Source organism: Oryzias melastigma, linkage group LG15 (assembly GCF_002922805.2).
Source record: "Oryzias melastigma strain HK-1 linkage group LG15, ASM292280v2, whole genome shotgun sequence".
Lineage (NCBI taxonomy): Eukaryota > Metazoa > Chordata > Actinopteri > Beloniformes > Adrianichthyidae > Oryzias > Oryzias melastigma.
The window spans coordinates 23,383,847-23,402,024 of NC_050526.1; the positions used below are offsets into that span (position 1 = coordinate 23,383,847).

At 36.5% G+C, this 18,178-nt stretch overlaps 2 protein-coding genes across 5 annotated transcripts; one reads left to right on the forward strand and one right to left on the reverse strand.

Moving 5' to 3' along the window:
- Nucleotides 1–91: 91 nt before the first annotated feature.
- Nucleotides 92–4,815, reverse strand: ap3m1 (adaptor related protein complex 3 subunit mu 1). Of its 3 annotated transcripts, none has more exons than XM_024297642.2 (9): nucleotides 4,537–4,815; nucleotides 4,056–4,367; nucleotides 3,046–3,217; nucleotides 2,823–2,960; nucleotides 2,663–2,748; nucleotides 2,437–2,570; nucleotides 1,916–2,123; nucleotides 1,431–1,575; nucleotides 92–988 (listed from the first exon to the last, which is right to left on the reverse strand). In XM_024297642.2, exons 2-9 carry the CDS (start codon nucleotides 4,326–4,328, stop codon nucleotides 888–890), a joined length of 1,257 nt encoding a protein of 418 aa, XP_024153410.1. In that variant the 5' UTR covers nucleotides 4,329–4,367; nucleotides 4,537–4,815; the 3' UTR covers nucleotides 92–887. The 3 variants fall into 3 exon arrangements, with proteins under 3 accessions (XP_024153410.1, XP_024153409.1, XP_024153407.1); XM_024297641.2 differs by having other exon boundaries at nucleotides 4,056–4,391; XM_024297639.2 differs by having other exon boundaries at nucleotides 4,056–4,333; nucleotides 4,537–4,811.
- Nucleotides 4,816–5,858: 1,043 nt separating this feature from the next.
- adka (adenosine kinase a) lies at nucleotides 5,859–16,111 on the forward strand. Of its 2 annotated transcripts, none has more exons than XM_024297670.2 (11): nucleotides 5,859–6,360; nucleotides 10,308–10,382; nucleotides 11,191–11,244; nucleotides 12,540–12,618; nucleotides 12,701–12,873; nucleotides 12,956–13,064; nucleotides 14,586–14,756; nucleotides 14,833–14,868; nucleotides 14,944–15,058; nucleotides 15,129–15,215; nucleotides 15,297–16,111. In XM_024297670.2, exons 1-11 carry the CDS (start codon nucleotides 6,257–6,259, stop codon nucleotides 15,419–15,421), a joined length of 1,128 nt encoding a protein of 375 aa, XP_024153438.1. In that variant the 5' UTR covers nucleotides 5,859–6,256; the 3' UTR covers nucleotides 15,422–16,111. The 2 variants fall into 2 exon arrangements, with proteins under 2 accessions (XP_024153438.1, XP_024153439.1); XM_024297671.2 differs by lacking the exon at nucleotides 5,859–6,360 and adding an exon at nucleotides 9,348–9,502.
- Nucleotides 16,112–18,178: the final 2,067 nt, after the last annotated feature.

The following is an 18,178-nucleotide window of genomic DNA, read 5'->3' on the forward strand; positions in this document are numbered from 1 at the left end:
TCAGCCTCCTAATTCAGTTAAATTACCTTTTCCACACATAAAACAACCAAATACTGTCTGCAAGGTAATAAAAAAAAATCCAGACACTTAGTTATTAGTATAAAGTTTTAATAAGAAGTCCTACAAACTGGAATATAGATTCAACTCCATACAAGAGGAGCAAGTAGTATTTTCCACAAAGATATTTGATTGTGCAAACGCTGTGCAGAATATTGATAGGTTGCATTCAAATTGATGCAAAACTTTGGAAAAAGTGATTTGACACAAAAACATGAAGCATGAATTAATAATAGCAACTCTTGGTGAAGCTGGAGAAAAGTTTCCCCTCAAAAGGCAGTAGTGTGTTTTGTGCTGATCCTACAAGGCCACATTTAGAAAGCAGATTTGTGCAAAAGTGCCTAAACTGCAACTAGTTGATTAGATTTTTCTTTTTTAAAGAAATGAATCACACAAAACTGAATGTACTTCAAAATGTTTCTTTTTGAAAAACTTCTCTGTATTTTGGCAAATACCGGTAACAGGAGGTGTAGTAAAAAGGCACTCAGTTTGAATTTTCATTTTTCAAAGCTTGACATTTCCCTTAGGCAAAATTCTGGATTAAATTACAAAAATAACAGCAATAAAGTCAAGAGTTATCTATGCATTGTAGCAAAATACACACTTTAGGCAGTAGAATAAGGTCACATTGATTGTTAAAGCTTCCCTTTACACGCTACAAAAACATAAATTACATGTAACACAAGATAAATAGTTGTTAATCTGCATAAATTTCATTAGTAATGTCAGGTACTCGACTTATTGGAAAGCTGAGTCATCAGCAGAGCGAGCACATTGGATTTCTTATCCGATGCACTTGCCTCACTGGATTGCTGACCTCAGATCGTTCTTTAAGTCCGCACCTGAAATTTTCCTGCTTTAGTCAAGTATTTGACCCCTTTAAAGGGTTTGTACTTCTCCCCGTACATGTCCAGACGACTCACTTTCAGACCTGCACACAGAGAACAGAACACGGTGAGCTAATCAATTCAGAAAACTGAAACGCTGCAATTCATGAACATTAATGCTGCCATCATGACCTTAAAACAAGCTCCAAAAAAATACGGTACAAGGATAACTAAAAGAGCAAAAGCAAAGCTGATAACACTGAAAGTGAAGTACTTGAAAAGGTGCAAAAAATCAGGAAGTTTAAGCAGAGGAAAGAGAGTTTATTCCCATTGTAAATAAAGTACAAATAAGTAATTATCTCAAAAGTTTGCTGAATTTTCTGCTTGCCTCGTGCTGTCTCATTGTTTTTCAGGTCATGGCTTTCCACCTAACATTAACTCATAGCTCCAAGACTTAAACAACAAATACCCTAAACTTTAAGTCATTGTCATTAAAACAATATTTTACCTCAATAAAAAGTATTTCGGCTACAAAAAGAGAGTTACCTGATATGGCCAGCTGCTGTATCTTCAGGTCAATGTTGAGAGAGGGGTTCTCTTCAGGTTTTGGGACCCCGGTCTGCATACTCAGACTGCCGCGTAAATTTGGGAGCTTCTGGGGGTTTAGTTTTCCAATATCCCAGACCAGAGTCTATAAAAAGAAACCTCCTTAGAGTAAGAATAACAAAACAAAACGCCATTTGACTTTATGCTGCTTGAATCTTTAAATTAAATGTTTCTTATTACTGCTTTTTTTAAACGTAATTTGTTTATTTTGTAAGCGTCTTTGAGTATCTTTTAAAATCTGTATAAATAAAATGTATTATTATTATTATTCCAGTTTGATGGCTATTTAAAATTAGCTATGATAAAAATCATACAAATTTTCTGTGACTCTGGCTACTGCTTTTCCATTTAAAATTAACTAGACTACAAAATGTTCAACACTACAGAGATGAGTAAAAAGATGCTGGCACACAGAGGTCTTCTACCTTAGTGGCAAGATCATAGGTGTGGGTCCCCTGAGTGGCTGTGAGATTGACACTGAGCACAGCTTTAGGCATGTGGACTGTGACCATCAAGCCCTCCACTGTTTTCCCCATGGTCTGCTTGGGCCCGATGGTAATATCCAGGCGACCACAAGATCCAGCCTCCAAGAAGCTGATGTTCTGCTTCACATACACCGGGATGGCTACAAGACTGAGAAGAGAAAGAGCCACAAAAGCAGTCTCAGTAAATTCCACCTGTAATATTAGAATATATTATACTCAGCTTAAATAAAATAAAATAAAAATAGTCAATAAACCATGTGTTATTATTTATAAAACAATAAACGTATTTGTAAATCACACTTCTGAAATTGAAGTTTAGACTTTTTGTTGTATTTTTACAGTTTTTTTCTGCAACATGAGACATTTATTTGAGTACTTATAAAGTCTAGTAGTGCTACAAAATTACAGATATAAAATTATATAAATTATAAAGGAACAGAGAGTTGAATTGAATTGCTTACTTTTGAGAGCTGACTTGATACGTCATGAGCGTAAAATTTCCATCTGGAGGGATGAAAGACAAAACCCGTTCCGACTCCCAGCGCTTGAACCGCACACAGGGATGAAAGCTCACATCATCCAGGAGACGAGGATTCTGTCAATAAAACAACAACGAGGGAAATTTAGACTTGAACAAAATGCTCCAGAGCACAAATGATTGAAACACAGAGGGGAAAATGAACCAACCATGAAGGACAACGTGAGATCCGGCATCCCAGTAAGCCTCACACAAGCTTCAATGACCCCTTGGATCTCTGCAAATACTGTCGTCCCTATTAAGTAAAATTCACCTGTATTACTGTGCATTTCCCACAAACTGTTTTATTCTTCTCTTATTTTGATGTACCTGATTTATCAAGAATTGCATCAATTTCTTCTATCACATCAAAATATGCCTCGTTATTAGTGTATTTGACACCAGCTCGCCTCCATGGAACATTGGACAGCTGACCTGTTGGCAAAGTGTCTCCAACATGGCTACCTCCTGGGAAACATAAAACGTCATGTTAATGCTGACACTCAAGTAAAAGAACCAGGAGTTCACAGTGTCCGTGCTGACTTTTGTTTACCTGTTAGAGTATTGACGACAGACCGCAGAATGTTCGGAGGCTTTATCATTTCCTTGAGGACGTTGGACTCGGTCGCGAGCGGAAATCCGTTGTCGAGCATCTCCTCCAACAACTCGTAAACAATCACTACATTATCCTTGATTACAGTTTCTGAACATTCTCCAAAGTAATCCTGCAAAACAACAACAACAACAACAAAAAAACAAGAAAAAGATGCTTGTTACTCAAATGACAACCGTGGATACCCTCTTTAGTGTCAGCTGACCCGTATGGACAATAATGCAAGTTTATGTTGTATGGTTACTGGAGTCAGAATAGCACAAATAACAGTACGGTACTTCAAAGCACTTGATAAGCTTTTAATAAAAAATTGGATCTAATAAAATCATGCATACTTTGCATTAAAGTTGATTTGTACATGACATGACCACATCACACAAACAATAAATTCAAACATTTTTTGCAGCTTTTTTTACTATAACTGCACTATTAACTCTATTTTGAAAACTGTTACTGTTTTTAACATGAAATCTATTCAGCAACATTTATTAGTGTCCTTGGAAAATTTCAGACATAAACATAGTTTTGTTTAGACAAGATGAGATGTCCATCACTCAGTAAAAAAAAGTATATATCGGTCATGTTATTATTGATATAATGACCAATGATCTTTTCTATTTAAAGTACAGGTCAGGAGAATCAAGGTCCAGTTATGATGGCTTAAATCATACTTTCAAAGCCAATCTACTGTCTGCCTTGAATAAAGTTGAGAGAAAATTGTTAACTGCAGACAGGGTTAAAGTGGCAGCTGAAATACTTATTTTTAAGCGCAAACTGGTTCCTCAAATAGCTAATAAAGTATGTGTTTTAAATTACTTTGTGTTACATCTTGATTCACAACAATATGCAGTACAAACAAAAACATTTATTCATAGAATTTGACTTGAAGAACTTCAAATCTGACAGACTTTTATCATGAAAAAGTCATGAAAGTAAGAAATCAATAATACCAAGAAAGTGTCTCCAACTCTGTGCAGGAACTCAATGACAAACAGTGGAGGCACTTCAGTCTGGATGGCAGAAAGGAAGAAGATCTTGTCCCTGTATATACTGATGAGATAGTGATGTGGAGTCTGCAGGACAGGGGGCACATTTTCTGGCTCTATTGCTTTTTCCTTTGCCTCGAAAAAGTAATCACACACACTCCGACTGATAACACTCTTCCAGTGTTTCTCCAGGAAAATGTCTCCAGAGTGGTTAATCAGGAACAGACTGTTGATCATCTCAGCTGCAACAATGGAAACCTTGTTGAAACACTGTTTCTGAGACCAGATAGCAGACAAAAACTACAACAATGTCAGTCACATTCAAAATTATTCAATGTTGATTTAAGCTAAAACGTTGGTTAAAAATACATTTGAAAAATCTGTAAAGAAACATTTTTTTTATTCTGCTAAGAAAACAGAAAAAGAAAATATAGATCATACTTACCAACGTATCGTTAAACCTTAATCAGATGAAGAAAAAACATGTAAATTTCCAAATGTTTTTTTCAGCTTTTACAAAGATTTATCCGCAGATAACTTGTTTTTTAAACTCGAATCAACTACAAGGAAGAGTCCAGTTGTCAATATGGAAGTATTGCATAGGCATCTCAGGGGACGCCTGCAACTATGTGCACACGTAAGCAGAAAGAAATGAGGTGTGCTTCTACAAATGGAAATGCTTGTATATTGGAGGCTATTAAATTAGCGTTAATTGGAATATTTTATAGTGTAATAACCCTCGCCCGTCTCTTTTTTTTCTTTCATTCAAGAAAAAAAATATATATGTATTATTTTTTTCAATCAGGCGAAATCTAAGGATACCTGTATTACCCTTAATTGTTGTCAGTCAATGGGTTAAAAAAGAACCCGGGTATGGTTTTGCAGGCAACATTTACTAGCGATCTAAACTGCACATCAGGCCATTCAACGTTCTGAGTCCTTTCAAATAGCCAGTACATTATCATATTTAACTTTATGGTGTGTATTAGTTTTGTTAGAATACTGAAGCTTTTGGAAGAAAAATATGTAGTCAAAACATGGGTTTACAGCTCCTCGTCATAGGAGGAATGGCATGAACAACCTACCTATCAGTCACTACTCAGGGAATAACCAAACCTTGTAATGAAAAGCCAAAAGGTCCTAATTATATATTAAAACAAACCGAGCATTTTCTAAAAAAAAATGTGAAGAAATATTAATGCTTATATTTTGGACAAAATTATTTTTTAATAAATTGTCAACTGATGATAACAATTACTTAAATTTATCCTAATTTCTTCATGCGTGGAAAAACATTCTGTTTGGTTTTATGATTATAACACTAAGCTATCTTTACGATTCTATTTGATGAATATCCTGGTTTTATTATATTTATTAAACTAAATGTAGTAATAGAAAATGAAAATTTCCTTTAAGTAATTGCTCACACCAGAGATTATTTACACACTCTTTTCTCAAGTACCACCAGAAAAGTAGTAAAGCCTATAAGCTTTATAGATGGACATTTACATTTTTTAAAAAAAAAAAAAACCTCTGTAATTCCTTTAGGTTTACTTTGGAAAATGTGCATTTTATTATTGCTTTATTCTTGTCATTGAGTGAACGTCTTCTAAATGTATATATGGTATGAAACTCAGCCAAAAGGGAAAAAGTGTTGTGAAAGAAAAAAAAATGGAGATGGCAACAAAGGTAGGAGGAATATGTCAACATAAACTTTAATACAGGAAATTGTTGCCACTCTGGTTTGGTCACTGAGTTACAATCTTTGATTAAACATGTGAATTTTACGAGTATGGGACTGGAGAACGTGTCTTATTAAATTGCAGGAAACATGACTAACCAAAGACCTTGAGAAGGAAAGAAAAAGTGTAATTACAAAATGATTGTTTCATTTTTTGAAAAAAAAAGAAAAAAAATCAAAAACTATTTAAAAAATACAACAATAAAAAAAAGTTTTGGAGGGACAAATGATGATAGAATATACAGTTAGGATTGAAAAGAGAAAAAATGTTTTAAAAGATTTAGATTTATCCTACAAATAAATACCTTGACTCTCGACATTCACATTCCATACCAGTAGGTGGCAGACGTGCGCTCAAAGTTGCAAACCAACCGCCATTAAACCCCAGAAGAAACAGTGACTGACACAACGTGCTTGGGCCACCATGGCGTCCGATGAACCCAAAGCGAAAAAGATCAAACTTGCAGATGTAGAGGATGAGGAGAAGAAGGCAGAGTCTCCGACCAAAGAGACCCTTCCCGACCTAAGGTGACAGCGGGCGATCGAGATAACAATTCTACTTCTGTGGGAGCATGACCCCTACATCCTGATTTTCCCCGCAAAGCAATGTTCTTTACCCTCACTGCAAGCATGCAATCAACAAATGCATTGATGTGTGTTGACAAAAATTACGGAACTTTATGAAGTTCGAAGCATGAAATGATCGGTGTAGTGTGGGTGCATGTTAACATTTAACCCGTAGACTCAGCTCTAGCAGATAACACGCTATAATTTTGGAGACGTTTTGATAACACTTTTGCAACTGGGTGTCGGTGAGGTTTTGAAAGCGCTAGCTCCTTATCTGAATCAGGGACGTGCGTTCAGGGGCGCCAGGTGAGTTGTCCTCACCTGCTATCAAAGAACGCATGCAACAAATGTGTGTCCTCTCATCTGTGATATAAATGCAATTTATGCATAATTCTATCAATTTCTATTTTTAAAATCAAATCATTTTGCGTATTTCCATTCAATTGTGAAGCGAGGCAACACCTTGCTCTGCCCTGCAGCAGGTTGCACAATCCCTTTCAAACTAGATTGAGTACGTGCATGTTGTTTTCTCAACGTAGACTAAAAATGTCGTGCTTCATTTGTTTTAAATAAACATGCATTTTACAGTAACGAACAATAAACTGTACATTAAATAAATAAAAAAAACAGACCGGTAACAAACATAAAAAAATATAATTAACATGTTATCTTGTAAAGATGAGACAGATTAGTTTTAATTGATGTTTTGTTGTGTGTGTACTGGGAGAAGTAGTGTGTAAGTACTATCTGATTTGAGCTACTCAAAGAAATTTGGATTTTGGTTTAATGAACATAATATTTTGTTCAAACAATCAAGATAGAACAATGAAGATGGCTTATAATCACATGAGTAAAACCAAACCCAATGTCAGGAAGAATCAGGGATGGATTTAGTCTTGATATGAATTGATAATTTGTTCCAAACTTATTTGCTTTACATGTACAACATTTGTGTATTCTTGTTTCTTCATATTATTCACAAAATGTACAGTTTTATTGAGATCTTTTAATCTTTGTATACTGGTTGGTTGAATAAAATCTATGTAAGATTTTAATGATACCTTTTTGACATTGTCATTTAAAAGAAAATAGGCAAACTTTTCCCCACCAAATCTGTCAGTGAAGGGAAGTCTAAAAAGTTACTGCTAGAGATACAGTTTGAAGCTCCTGTTAGACCAATCTAGGTTTTAATTTTTAGGTTTTAATTTTTTTTTAATTGTAGAAAAGCAGATGTTTCAAACAGTTGTTGGTCACATTATGCTGCTGGTGGTGGTCAGATGCAGCTGTTCCTTTAAACAAATAGGTGAGGTGAAGGAGGAATAGCTTGGAAGATCATGGAAGAGTAAATAAGATGAAGCGATGTTGTCCAAGCGGCGGTGAAAATTATAATGAAATAGGAAGTTTATCTCACACAAAATTCTAACAATGCAAGTTAAGAAACTACAAAAATAATGTGAATAAACTAATGTTGAATAAGGAAAACAAGAAGAAGATAAACAGAACAGACCTGGCTCCAGAGGAGTTTAGCTTCAAATGCATTTATTTAAATGTTCACTGCAGAAACTCAAACATTAGATTTAAATACAACATAAAAAGGAGAATTGGGCCCATTGACATGTATATCAATGGACTTATCAACCCCTCCCATGTTCCAGAATGGAAGCACCCGCTGGTTGCAAGAAAGCCAAATAGACTTTCATTGAGAAATAGACAGTTATTTCTCAGTCATTTTATATGTCAGAATAACTATTCTTGCTCTGATGCATTCTTCTTGCCACGTTCTTTCTAATCCTAGATTTTTAATTTTCAAATATATTTTTTATTTATTGCAAGTTATAAACAGACTAATCAGATACCTCTGTAAAAACCTGCTCACTGGCCCCGCCTCGAATGATTGACAGATTCTCCCCAGCTCATTTTCAGGAAGCTCACTCGTTATTGGCAACAGTAGTTCCTCTAATAACGTGACTCGGACCGACTCGGACTAATCACTGTTGATGGGGCAATCTGTTGCAATCTGGGGGTAGACATATCAGGAAGTGACGGCAAATGCTCTGGCCTGATTTAGCTGGAGGTAAGACATTTCCCATGGGGGACTTCAGCACTTGTTATGTCCAGTTTTTATTAACAGTCTTTGATGATGCCCTGTTAATGAAAATGTATTATACTGAGGAAGAAGGCTGATTTGCTATTTCTTATGAATTTCAACACTTAAACATACACCATGGCAAATTAAAGTTCAGTAGATTTTAAGTTGCTTTGAAATTTATTTAAAAAAAACAAATTGAAATGACTTTTTTAATATTGTAAATTGAAAAATACATTTTCATTTGAATTAGAGTATCAAAACCCATTAAAATATAACAAGCAATTGATTTTTTAATTTAAATGTTAATTGTTAAAAATTTGGGTGAAATAAAAATCCATAGGCGGCTCCATATTATTGTTCGCCCCGGGCCCCCCAAGTGCTAAGTCCGCCCCTGTGCTTGTGTGTTTTAGAGCGCGCGTGCATCTCCCCGGCTGCTAAATCTGTTTTTGTCCGTAGCATTTATCGTGCTGTTGTTTTTTGGAGCTATACTGAACCAATATACATTTGACATTATGTCTTATCTCAATATTAACTTGCCAATAAAATAAAGCAGCTACGCGATATGAAAGAGAATGACATTTACTGGGTTCGTGTATTTGTAAGTCTGAAGGAGTCTCACCACCACAAACCTCCTGTCCACCTGTCGTACATGCCCAATAACTGCAGGCACAAATGCTTGGATCCGTCTCAAGATTGTGCGCCGCGTACCGAGCCCAGCCTCCAAAAGTGTCCGCCACCGTGAGCGATCTTCACTGCCTTCCGTTATAAAGAAATAACCCGGAAAATAATGGAGGTGTGGTAGACGCGTGCACGGGATCAACTGCAGGCTTCTCGCCCCCTTGTTTTGCCCCAGACACGCGAGTCTCGGTAAAGCCAATCATCGGTAGGAGGAGGAGTAAAGGGTTACAGAAATAGAGGATTTTTCAATGTTTGCTCCTATTCCGAGCCGGTTCCAGTTACTCCACAGGTCTGACTATTTAAGGCGAACGCAGGAGATAAAATGTCTTCTGCCAGGTAAGATCATTCTGGCGTGGGGTGCTGTGCTGGAAGTCTGGGTTACTGTATGGCTCCTAACGCTCATTAATTATCAGTCTGCAGATTGGCAGATGCACGAGTCTGTGGGAGATAATAGTGAGGGTGTGGTGTGCAAAACTGAATGGATGCATTTTGTTTGTAAGTTTTTCAGTGATCATCTGTGCAGCTGGAGTGTATTTTTTCTTCTTCAAAAGGAAGAATGGCGATGTGGAAAACATGGCAGCACATGGTTACAATCAAAGACTCCATCTGGCTTCTTCTCAGAGAGACTGAAGCATGCAAAATTGGAATGCATTGAGATGTTTTTTTTAACTCAAATGGTTCTTGATTTTTTTATGCACATTTGTGCATGCTAGATTCATAGATTCATGAACAATTTAATGTTGTTGCAACAGAATGCAGACGAGTTCCTTTCTATTATTTAGTGCTCTTCCCAACTGCCACATGCTCTCAGATTGGTTAAAATCTCCTGTCGTTTTTCATTTTTTTCTTTTCAAAAAGCAGAAATGCTTGCACACGCTATGCAGTCATGTTCCTTTTCTGTGTTCTAAACTCCTTATGAGCCACAAGCAAGTTGACAAATCACTCACGTTTGCAGTTTTGCCTTTTTTTTCATTCCAGCTGCAGGATCCCAATTTGAGTCACATGGAAACAGAAGTGTGGCATTTAGAAAAGGGCGCCCTCAGGCTCTAAAGTTTATCATCTGTTTTTCTTTACACACTGCTGAAATAAGGGTTGTCTGGAATCTGCACTGTAATTAAAGCAATTCCTCCTTTTCTTTCAGCCCTAATTCACTTTTTGGGATGGGAAACCCACTGTTGGACATCTGTGCTGTCGTAGACAAAGACTTCTTAGACAAGTAAGTCTGTAATAGAACATTGTATGTTTCTAATTAACAACTGCGTGAGTAATAACTCATAAAACCTGACTTCTGGAATTGCAAAAAGCAAAATGAATGATTGAGGAAAATGTGCAGATCAGGAAAATAGAAGAACATAAGCATAAAAGAAGATGCTCATATCATCAAAGAGCAGGAAATGATACTGATAGTAAGAGAAAGCAGACTGCCCACTGATCAGATTAGAGTCAATAAAGCTGTATGTCCTCCATTGATTGAATGAATCCCCAAATTCGATTTGTGGGCCATGTTTCCTGCTAAAAATAACCAAGTTTGCTTCGTCTTTGGAGCAAAAAGGCTCTGATTTGGTGAAAACTGCCTTTTTTTCTAGTTTAAATTTTACTTTAAGGTATTTTACTGGCTCATCCTTTAGTTATCTAAACGGACTAATGATTTACTTTTTTTGTGTGATTGTTTTTGGTTAGAGGGGTCTGCTCCGTCACTGTGGACCAGACTTAATGGAGCGAAGGGCTGCTTTAGGCTGCAGCTCAGTGTCCACTCAAATACCCATAAATCCTGGATTAGAATAGCCACCCTCAGCTATAATTGAGCCTCACTAACCCTCTTTCTTTCAAGGAAATTAGCCTTTAATTAGCCTTATTGTTCAATATGTTGATTTGGATGGAGAGTTTGTAGCAGAAATGTTCTGTGCTTTTATCTGTGCTTCACAGATTTATTGATCTCAGACGTTTTAGACTCTTCAGCGTTTGTATCTTTGTGTCAGATAGAAACTAACCTTCTTTTTTTTTGTCCTGTAATTGTTTCACAGGTACACTCTGAAGCCCAATGACCAGATCCTGGCTGAGGACAAGCACAAAGAGCTGTTCGTATCTCCTCCATAGTGGTATTTGTAATAAAATAGAGATTTTGGTGAAGAATTTACCTAATCCTCTGACAGGGTTTTGTAAGCAGAGAACACAGAGTCTGAGTACATTTCTTGTTTTGGCCTCTCTGCTCTGGAGAAGTCCAGTCAGAACAGGCGAACACGAGAAACTGCTACCATTGACCTCTGTTCTTGCACGGCGGGCCAATGACGGCGCAGCAGAGAGACGGTCTCATCCAATTGCAGAACGGGACTCTTCACCTCCCCAGTCCCCCTGAGACGAGAGCTAGAAAACAAACAGCAGGAGATAAGGAAATGTGGCCACGAGTGTTTATATTTCATTTTTTTCTGCCACACTTTACCTAAAAACAAAGCTAATAAGATGAAACTGCAGCAAGAAATGACAGTTTAAGGGATAGCTGCTCATTAAATTAGATTTATATATCTTTATATCCTAATTTTGAAGCCACACAGAGCTTCTCCATCCAACTGATGACTACAAAGTGAACCACAAAGACCCTCAGGGGTCTGTAGGTTAAGGCAGAACTATATTCAGACTCAACATGGCAAATTAAATCTGCTTCAGCTCAAAGGAACATTATGTAATGTGGCTGAGTGTTTCTCAGTGGTTAGTCATTCATGCGTTTTAAATTTTACTCTGAGAGGAAGTAGAAGCTTCTGTCCTCGCTTTGCCTCGACTCGAGATCAAGAATATAACCAGACAAATGATTTATAACAAAACACCAATGATTTACTAAAATGTATCTTTAAAAAATGACATATTTTGGATTTATTCTCACTAAATGGACAATTGTCTTTTCTTTTTCTAACAATATTAGGCTAACTTTTACTGTTTACTTTATTTTTTTCATATTTTACCCTTTAAAACATCTCAATGCAATCATTAGGATTTTATTTTTCCCCAAATCTCCCCCTTTAAGAAAATACTTCATCACTATGTTCTCCACAAATGTGGTTTGCATCATCCGATATTATTTATTATTTCTGATTCTTTTTTTTAGTAGAAGTTACCATTTTTAATCAAATTACTTTTCAGTCATCTTTAATGTTTAAGGAATTTTAGTAAAATACAAAATACAAACTTTATAATGTGATTTATTTGACAAAAAAACCACACAAACCTAATAAGTATGGCATTAAAATTGTTATTTTATTGTTAATGAGTATTTATTGGTATTTAGTTGTGCTAATGTAGAAAAATAAATAAGGTGGGACAGAAATAATTATCTTCTGATTTAAAAAAAATCTGCAAAATGTCATATTTTTGTGCACAGATTCGAGGAGCTTGTAAAGAAGTTTAAAGTGGAGTATCACGCAGGAGGAGCCACCCAGAACTCGATTAAAATCGCTCAGGTCAGTGACTTCCCTGGAACTGGACCCATTTGACCCCCTATCAGAGTCGACTTTCATTTTAGTCTGTTCTGCCTGAACGCAGTGGATGATCCAAAAGCCTCACAAAGTGGGGACCTTCTTTGGCTGCATTGGCAAAGATAAGTTCGGGGACATCCTGAAGCAGAAGGCAGAAGAGGCCCACGTGGATGCCCACTACTACGAGCAAGATGAAGAGCCCACAGGAACGTGTGCCGCTTGCATCACCGGCGATAACCGGTCAGGTCAATAAACTGATAAGCAGTCAGATGGGTCACTGCCACACAGGGTTCCTCATCCGTGTCTTGTCCTCCCTCCACAGGTCTCTGGTTGCTAACCTAGCTGCTGCTAACTGTTATAAGAGGGAAAAGCATCTAGATGTGGAGGAAAACTGGAAGTTGGTGGAAAAAGCAAAGGTCTTTTACATCGCTGTAAGTCGAGTTTCATCCATATGTGCTACATTTTCATTAGGTGACTTGCACTGTAGACTCCCTGGTTTCAGAAAAAATAAAATGTTTTAATTTAACCCATAAGAACCCATAGTGACATCCGTCTAATAGAAAAATATCTGAATAGTTTTCTGTGGTCAACTTGGTTTGTGGTATCTTCAACATAATTTCATTTTTAAGGAAGGATGGGTCTGGGTGTTAAAAGTAGCACATTTTTTGGACCACAAGCAAAGCAAAACAGTCAGAAAAGCCCAATTTTATTAAACTCATTCACAAACATTTGAAAGCACCCATAATGCTCCTACAATCCATTAAGCAGTTTGGCTTCATAGTTTACCAAACCATTTAGACAGATTATTGAGCACTGTTTACCTCAGAAAAACATTTTGAGGTCAGTAAGCACAGCAGGGATGGGACAATATTCAATATAAACATGAACAGTTCGAAAGTGAGCCCAGGAAAATAAAAGTTTTAGCTAAATGCTAAAAACAACCAAGAAGCTTATCTTTTTGCGAAAAAATCTAAAGGTATATGAGTAGATAACTTACAGCTAAGATATACTACATTTTACTTGTGTTGCTGTTATTTATATGGACTTCTAAGTAAGTCTGTTCTAAATATTTTAAATTGGTTCAGTTTAGATTGTTTATGACATCCAGCTGACAAAACTTAAGAGAACTGATTAAATTGTTGCAGTTCATTGTGTCTATGTCTACAAGTATTGAAGAATGAGACACTTTTACATTCCATTATGGGTTATAATGTTTACCAGAGTTGTATTTAAATGTGATTCTGGCAAGAACTGTCCACTTGATAAAAATCTGATTTTTTTGCTATTTTATTTATGTTTGCAAAATACACCATAATCTGTGGAATTGTAGGATTTCAGTTTTTTTTTTTTTTGCTCAGTTCGTATGGAACCGTGACACTCATATCGAGGTTTATATCAAACCATGAGCAAACTGTATTGTTGCGTCCCTAAAGCACAGGCAGAATTCTCACTTGAAGATTTTACCAGAATTTTACCAGATTATAATTTTAAGTTATGATCCGAAAAATATAATACTTTCGTCGCTTCATTTGCTCTGATTTAATTTTAGTCAGTTAAATTTTTCGAATTTCTGACTGACACACACCACTAACTATAAAATTAACTGTTTCTATTTTCTATATCACCGTTGACACTATCTGCTACATTGAGAGGATTCTATGTGGGACAGAATGTGTTTTGTTTTGAAAATAAGTCATGTGATCCTCTCAAAGGCTATAAACAGTTTTATACTTCTTTAAAAAAAGGCTATTTTCTCTTTAAGTATTTGTTTTATTAATGCTAAAAACAATATTTCATTTATATTTATCCTGATAGTAACAGTGGTGCAAGTCTGATTTTGCTAAAGTGTGAAGTAAGACTTCGTGGCTCCTACAGGAGATGCACTATCTGTTCAGTATGAGACTATTTTTGCTAAATCAGAAAGTGAAGTGCAACTCAATCCTGTTTTTCAGGGTTTCTTCCTGACTGTGTCCGTGGAGTCCATCTTGAAAGTGGCCAAACACGCTTCAGAAACCAACAAATTATTTTGCTTGAATCTCTCCGCGCCGTTCATCTGCCAGTTCTTCAAGGACAACCTCATGAAAGTTATGCCCTATGTGGACGTGCTCTTCGGCAACGAGACGGTGAGCTACATTCTGGCTGCAGCCATGATGTTTGTTTAAAGCGAAAAGGCTGACCTTTGCTTTTTTGTTTATGCAGGAGGGAGCTGCATTTGCTAAGGAGCAAGACTTTGAGGTGAGCACACTGACAGTTCAGGTTTATGCGGGAGTCTTGTGCATCGTGATGGATTTGAGTTTTTGTTGCATTTAGACTAAGGACATTAAGGAGATTGCCAAGAAAGCTCAGGCTTTACCAAAAGTCAACTCAAAGAGGCAAAGGGTTGTGGTGCTGACACAGGGGAAGGATGAAACTGTCATGGCTCAGGGTAAGGCTGCGTTTTCACCAGGATGTTTCCTTGTAAGATCTTTTTGAGACCGTTTTAATGTCTCCTTTAGGTGACAAGGTCGAGACTTTCCCTGTAGTAAAGATTGACCCCAAGGATATTGTGGACACAAACGGTGCCGGAGACGCCTTTGTAGGAGGTGAGATTTCCATCTGTCTATCCATCCCTTGTGTTGTTGCTTTTTGTAATGTTTGGTGTTGTATGTTACTTCTGGTTGCAGGTTTTCTTTCTGGCCTTGTTCAGGAGAAATCTCTGGATCAGTGCGTGAAGGCAGGACATTATTCTGCAAACGTTATCATCAAACGAGCAGGTTGCACCTTTCCAGAAAAGCCGGACTTCAAATGAAGAAGCGCAAGAGCTTTTTCTTTAGCCTCATTCAATACTTTTTTTCTTTATATAATTACATTTTTTTAAATTCCCCCTTTTTCTTCCAAAATTCCCCTTCTGTGTTCTCCACTAGGGGTCATTACAGGACCATGCAGCCAAGAGCCATGAGTGTGTCTTTGTTTAACCCAACAGACCATCTCATCCAAAGTGCAGGTAAATTGGCTCTGACACCAAGTGTTTGGCTGCACTAAAAATTTTGGGGTTTTTGAGGTCTGTTGTGTCTTCCCTGCTTTAAAAAAATGGCCAAGAAAACTTTCCAAAGCAGTTTATTGATTTTTAAATCATTTACCAGGCCAGTTATAAAAAGAAAATGTTTTGTTGCACGTTTTTGTAGATGTCTTAAACCATCCATGTCCAAAGTGTGGCCCGTTGACAAAATGCAGCCCCTGTTTAAATATCCAACAGCCATCAATATAACTTTTGCATTTTCTAAAAACTGTGGTTGAATAAATTATGTTTTTGTATTCACCATGAAGACACAAGACATACCATCTACAACTTGCTAACTGGGAATGAACAGTGTGAAAAACATTTAGATCTATTTGTACTATGGTAAGAAATGAGCCATTGCATCAAAATGTTCATTAAATGTATCAAGTAGTTGTTGTGTATTGAATCAAACACCAATTTAAATCTTACTTGAATTTGTGATCTGTGTCAGTATTTCTTAATCAAAGTTATTAAAAAACATTTTTTAAAACCTTTACCTCTATAATACAGGAAATAGATAAGTGTTTCTAGATCAGTGTTTTTAGGCCTCAGAACAATAATACCGTATTTTTCGGACTATAAGTCGCACCGGAGTATAAGTCGCAGGGGCCAAAAAATGCATAATGAAGAAGAAAAAACCATACATAAGTCGCACTGGAGTATAAGTCGCATTTTTTTCAAGTAATTTATTTTACAAACTGGTTGAAAAAAACGATATTACATCATCCTGGAAGGTAAGTTATAACATTCATAAGTGAATAGAAAACAGGCTGAATATGTGTCAACACATATTCACATATTAGCATCATGAAAAAAACAAAAAGGTGTAGCATTTATATAACATAACAGTTTTATTTAACTATAGTCTGAAGAACTCATCAACTTTGTATCTTTACTGTAATTAATTGCACGCAATCTCACTCCATATCACTAAATCCCTTAAATTCTTTGTCCTCTGTGTCACGTCTGAATAACTAAAGTAAATAAAGTAATTGCATAGATCACCATAAGAGGGCACTCTAGACTTAAGGTCCATATCTCATCTCATTAAAAATTCGTATATAAGTCGCACTGGAGTATAAGTCGCAGGGACATTCAATCTATGAAAAAAACCGCGACTTATAGTCCGGAAAATACGGTACTTGAATTCTTCTGCTTTTTTTCCTTGAATTTAGCAGTGTTTGCTAAACCAAAAAGCCTTATTAAACTTTTCTGCTCTTAAAAGGAACACAGTTTTACACCAATACAAAATGGGGCCTAAAGTTAGATCTCTATTACAGTGTATGAGCACATGTGTTGGCTGTTTTCATGCAAGCCGAGTGTATGTATTATGTGTAAACAGGAAAACGGTTTTGGAGAGACCTGCTCCATTGATTTGGAAAAATAACTTTCCAATGTCATCTTTTTGTTCCTGTGATCAACTTTTCCTGCTTTTACAAGAAATACAATATCATACCACTGTGTGAAACTGCCTAAAATGAACTCATTTTTATTCCTCCTGGATCAATTATTCGTATAACTCAAACTGAATGGAAAAAATAATAATAAAGTCACCAACATGTGAATGAAAGATTTATTATTAACTGAACAACATGGAACTGATATAAGCTTTATTTTAATTTAGTTTTTATTTATTTATTTATTTTTTTTACACATTTTCCCAAGTTGGATTATTTCTCACGTCTAAAGGGATTTCCTTGGATCTAAGTACTGTTGAGGTCTGTCGTCCACTTCCTCAGAGAAAGAATTTGGATAAACCAGCGATCCTGATCAGGATTGTGAATCGAAAGCACAAGATAACTGATGAAACAACGTAAACATCTAAAGGGTTCAGCTGTTTATCTAAAAAATAACCTCTCAAAATATCATGGCGATCTTGCAGAGCATGCAAGGCTGTTACAGAAGAGAAGGCAGATCCAAAGCGGACCTCCGGACCTGGCTCAGCCACTAGAGATCAAAAGTTTGAAAGACTTCAAGAAGTGTGGGATTACAGACGTCTGAACCTTTAATTGATACAAAATAAGTGTTAAATGTGATTTTAAGAAAATGACGTCTAGAATCTTCCGAAGGAGAACTTTGACCCAGTTTTCAGCTGAACTACAGATAACTTGAGTACAATTTATGTTTCGTATTTCCTTGATTGGCCTTAAACCTGTCGCCTAAACTGTGATGTTTCACTGATTCTGCATATATTCTTGATTTTTTTTTTCCTTCCTTCTAAAGTGTGATTTATGACTGATCTTTTTTATGAAAACAACACAAATTGTCCTTTTTAATGAGTATATTTTAGATTTTTTTTGCATCGAAAAATTTAGATGATTTTTCTTTCTGATGATAATGATTATCATTGGGGAAGGTTATTTGCATTGATTGTGCCAGGAGCCTGGGATGTGCTCGGCTCATCGTCGGGAGGATCTTTTGCATTGATCGGCGCCAGGGATCTGGAATATATTCAGATGATTATTAATCGTCTGGGTATGCTCTGGATTCTTGGTACTGGTTGAT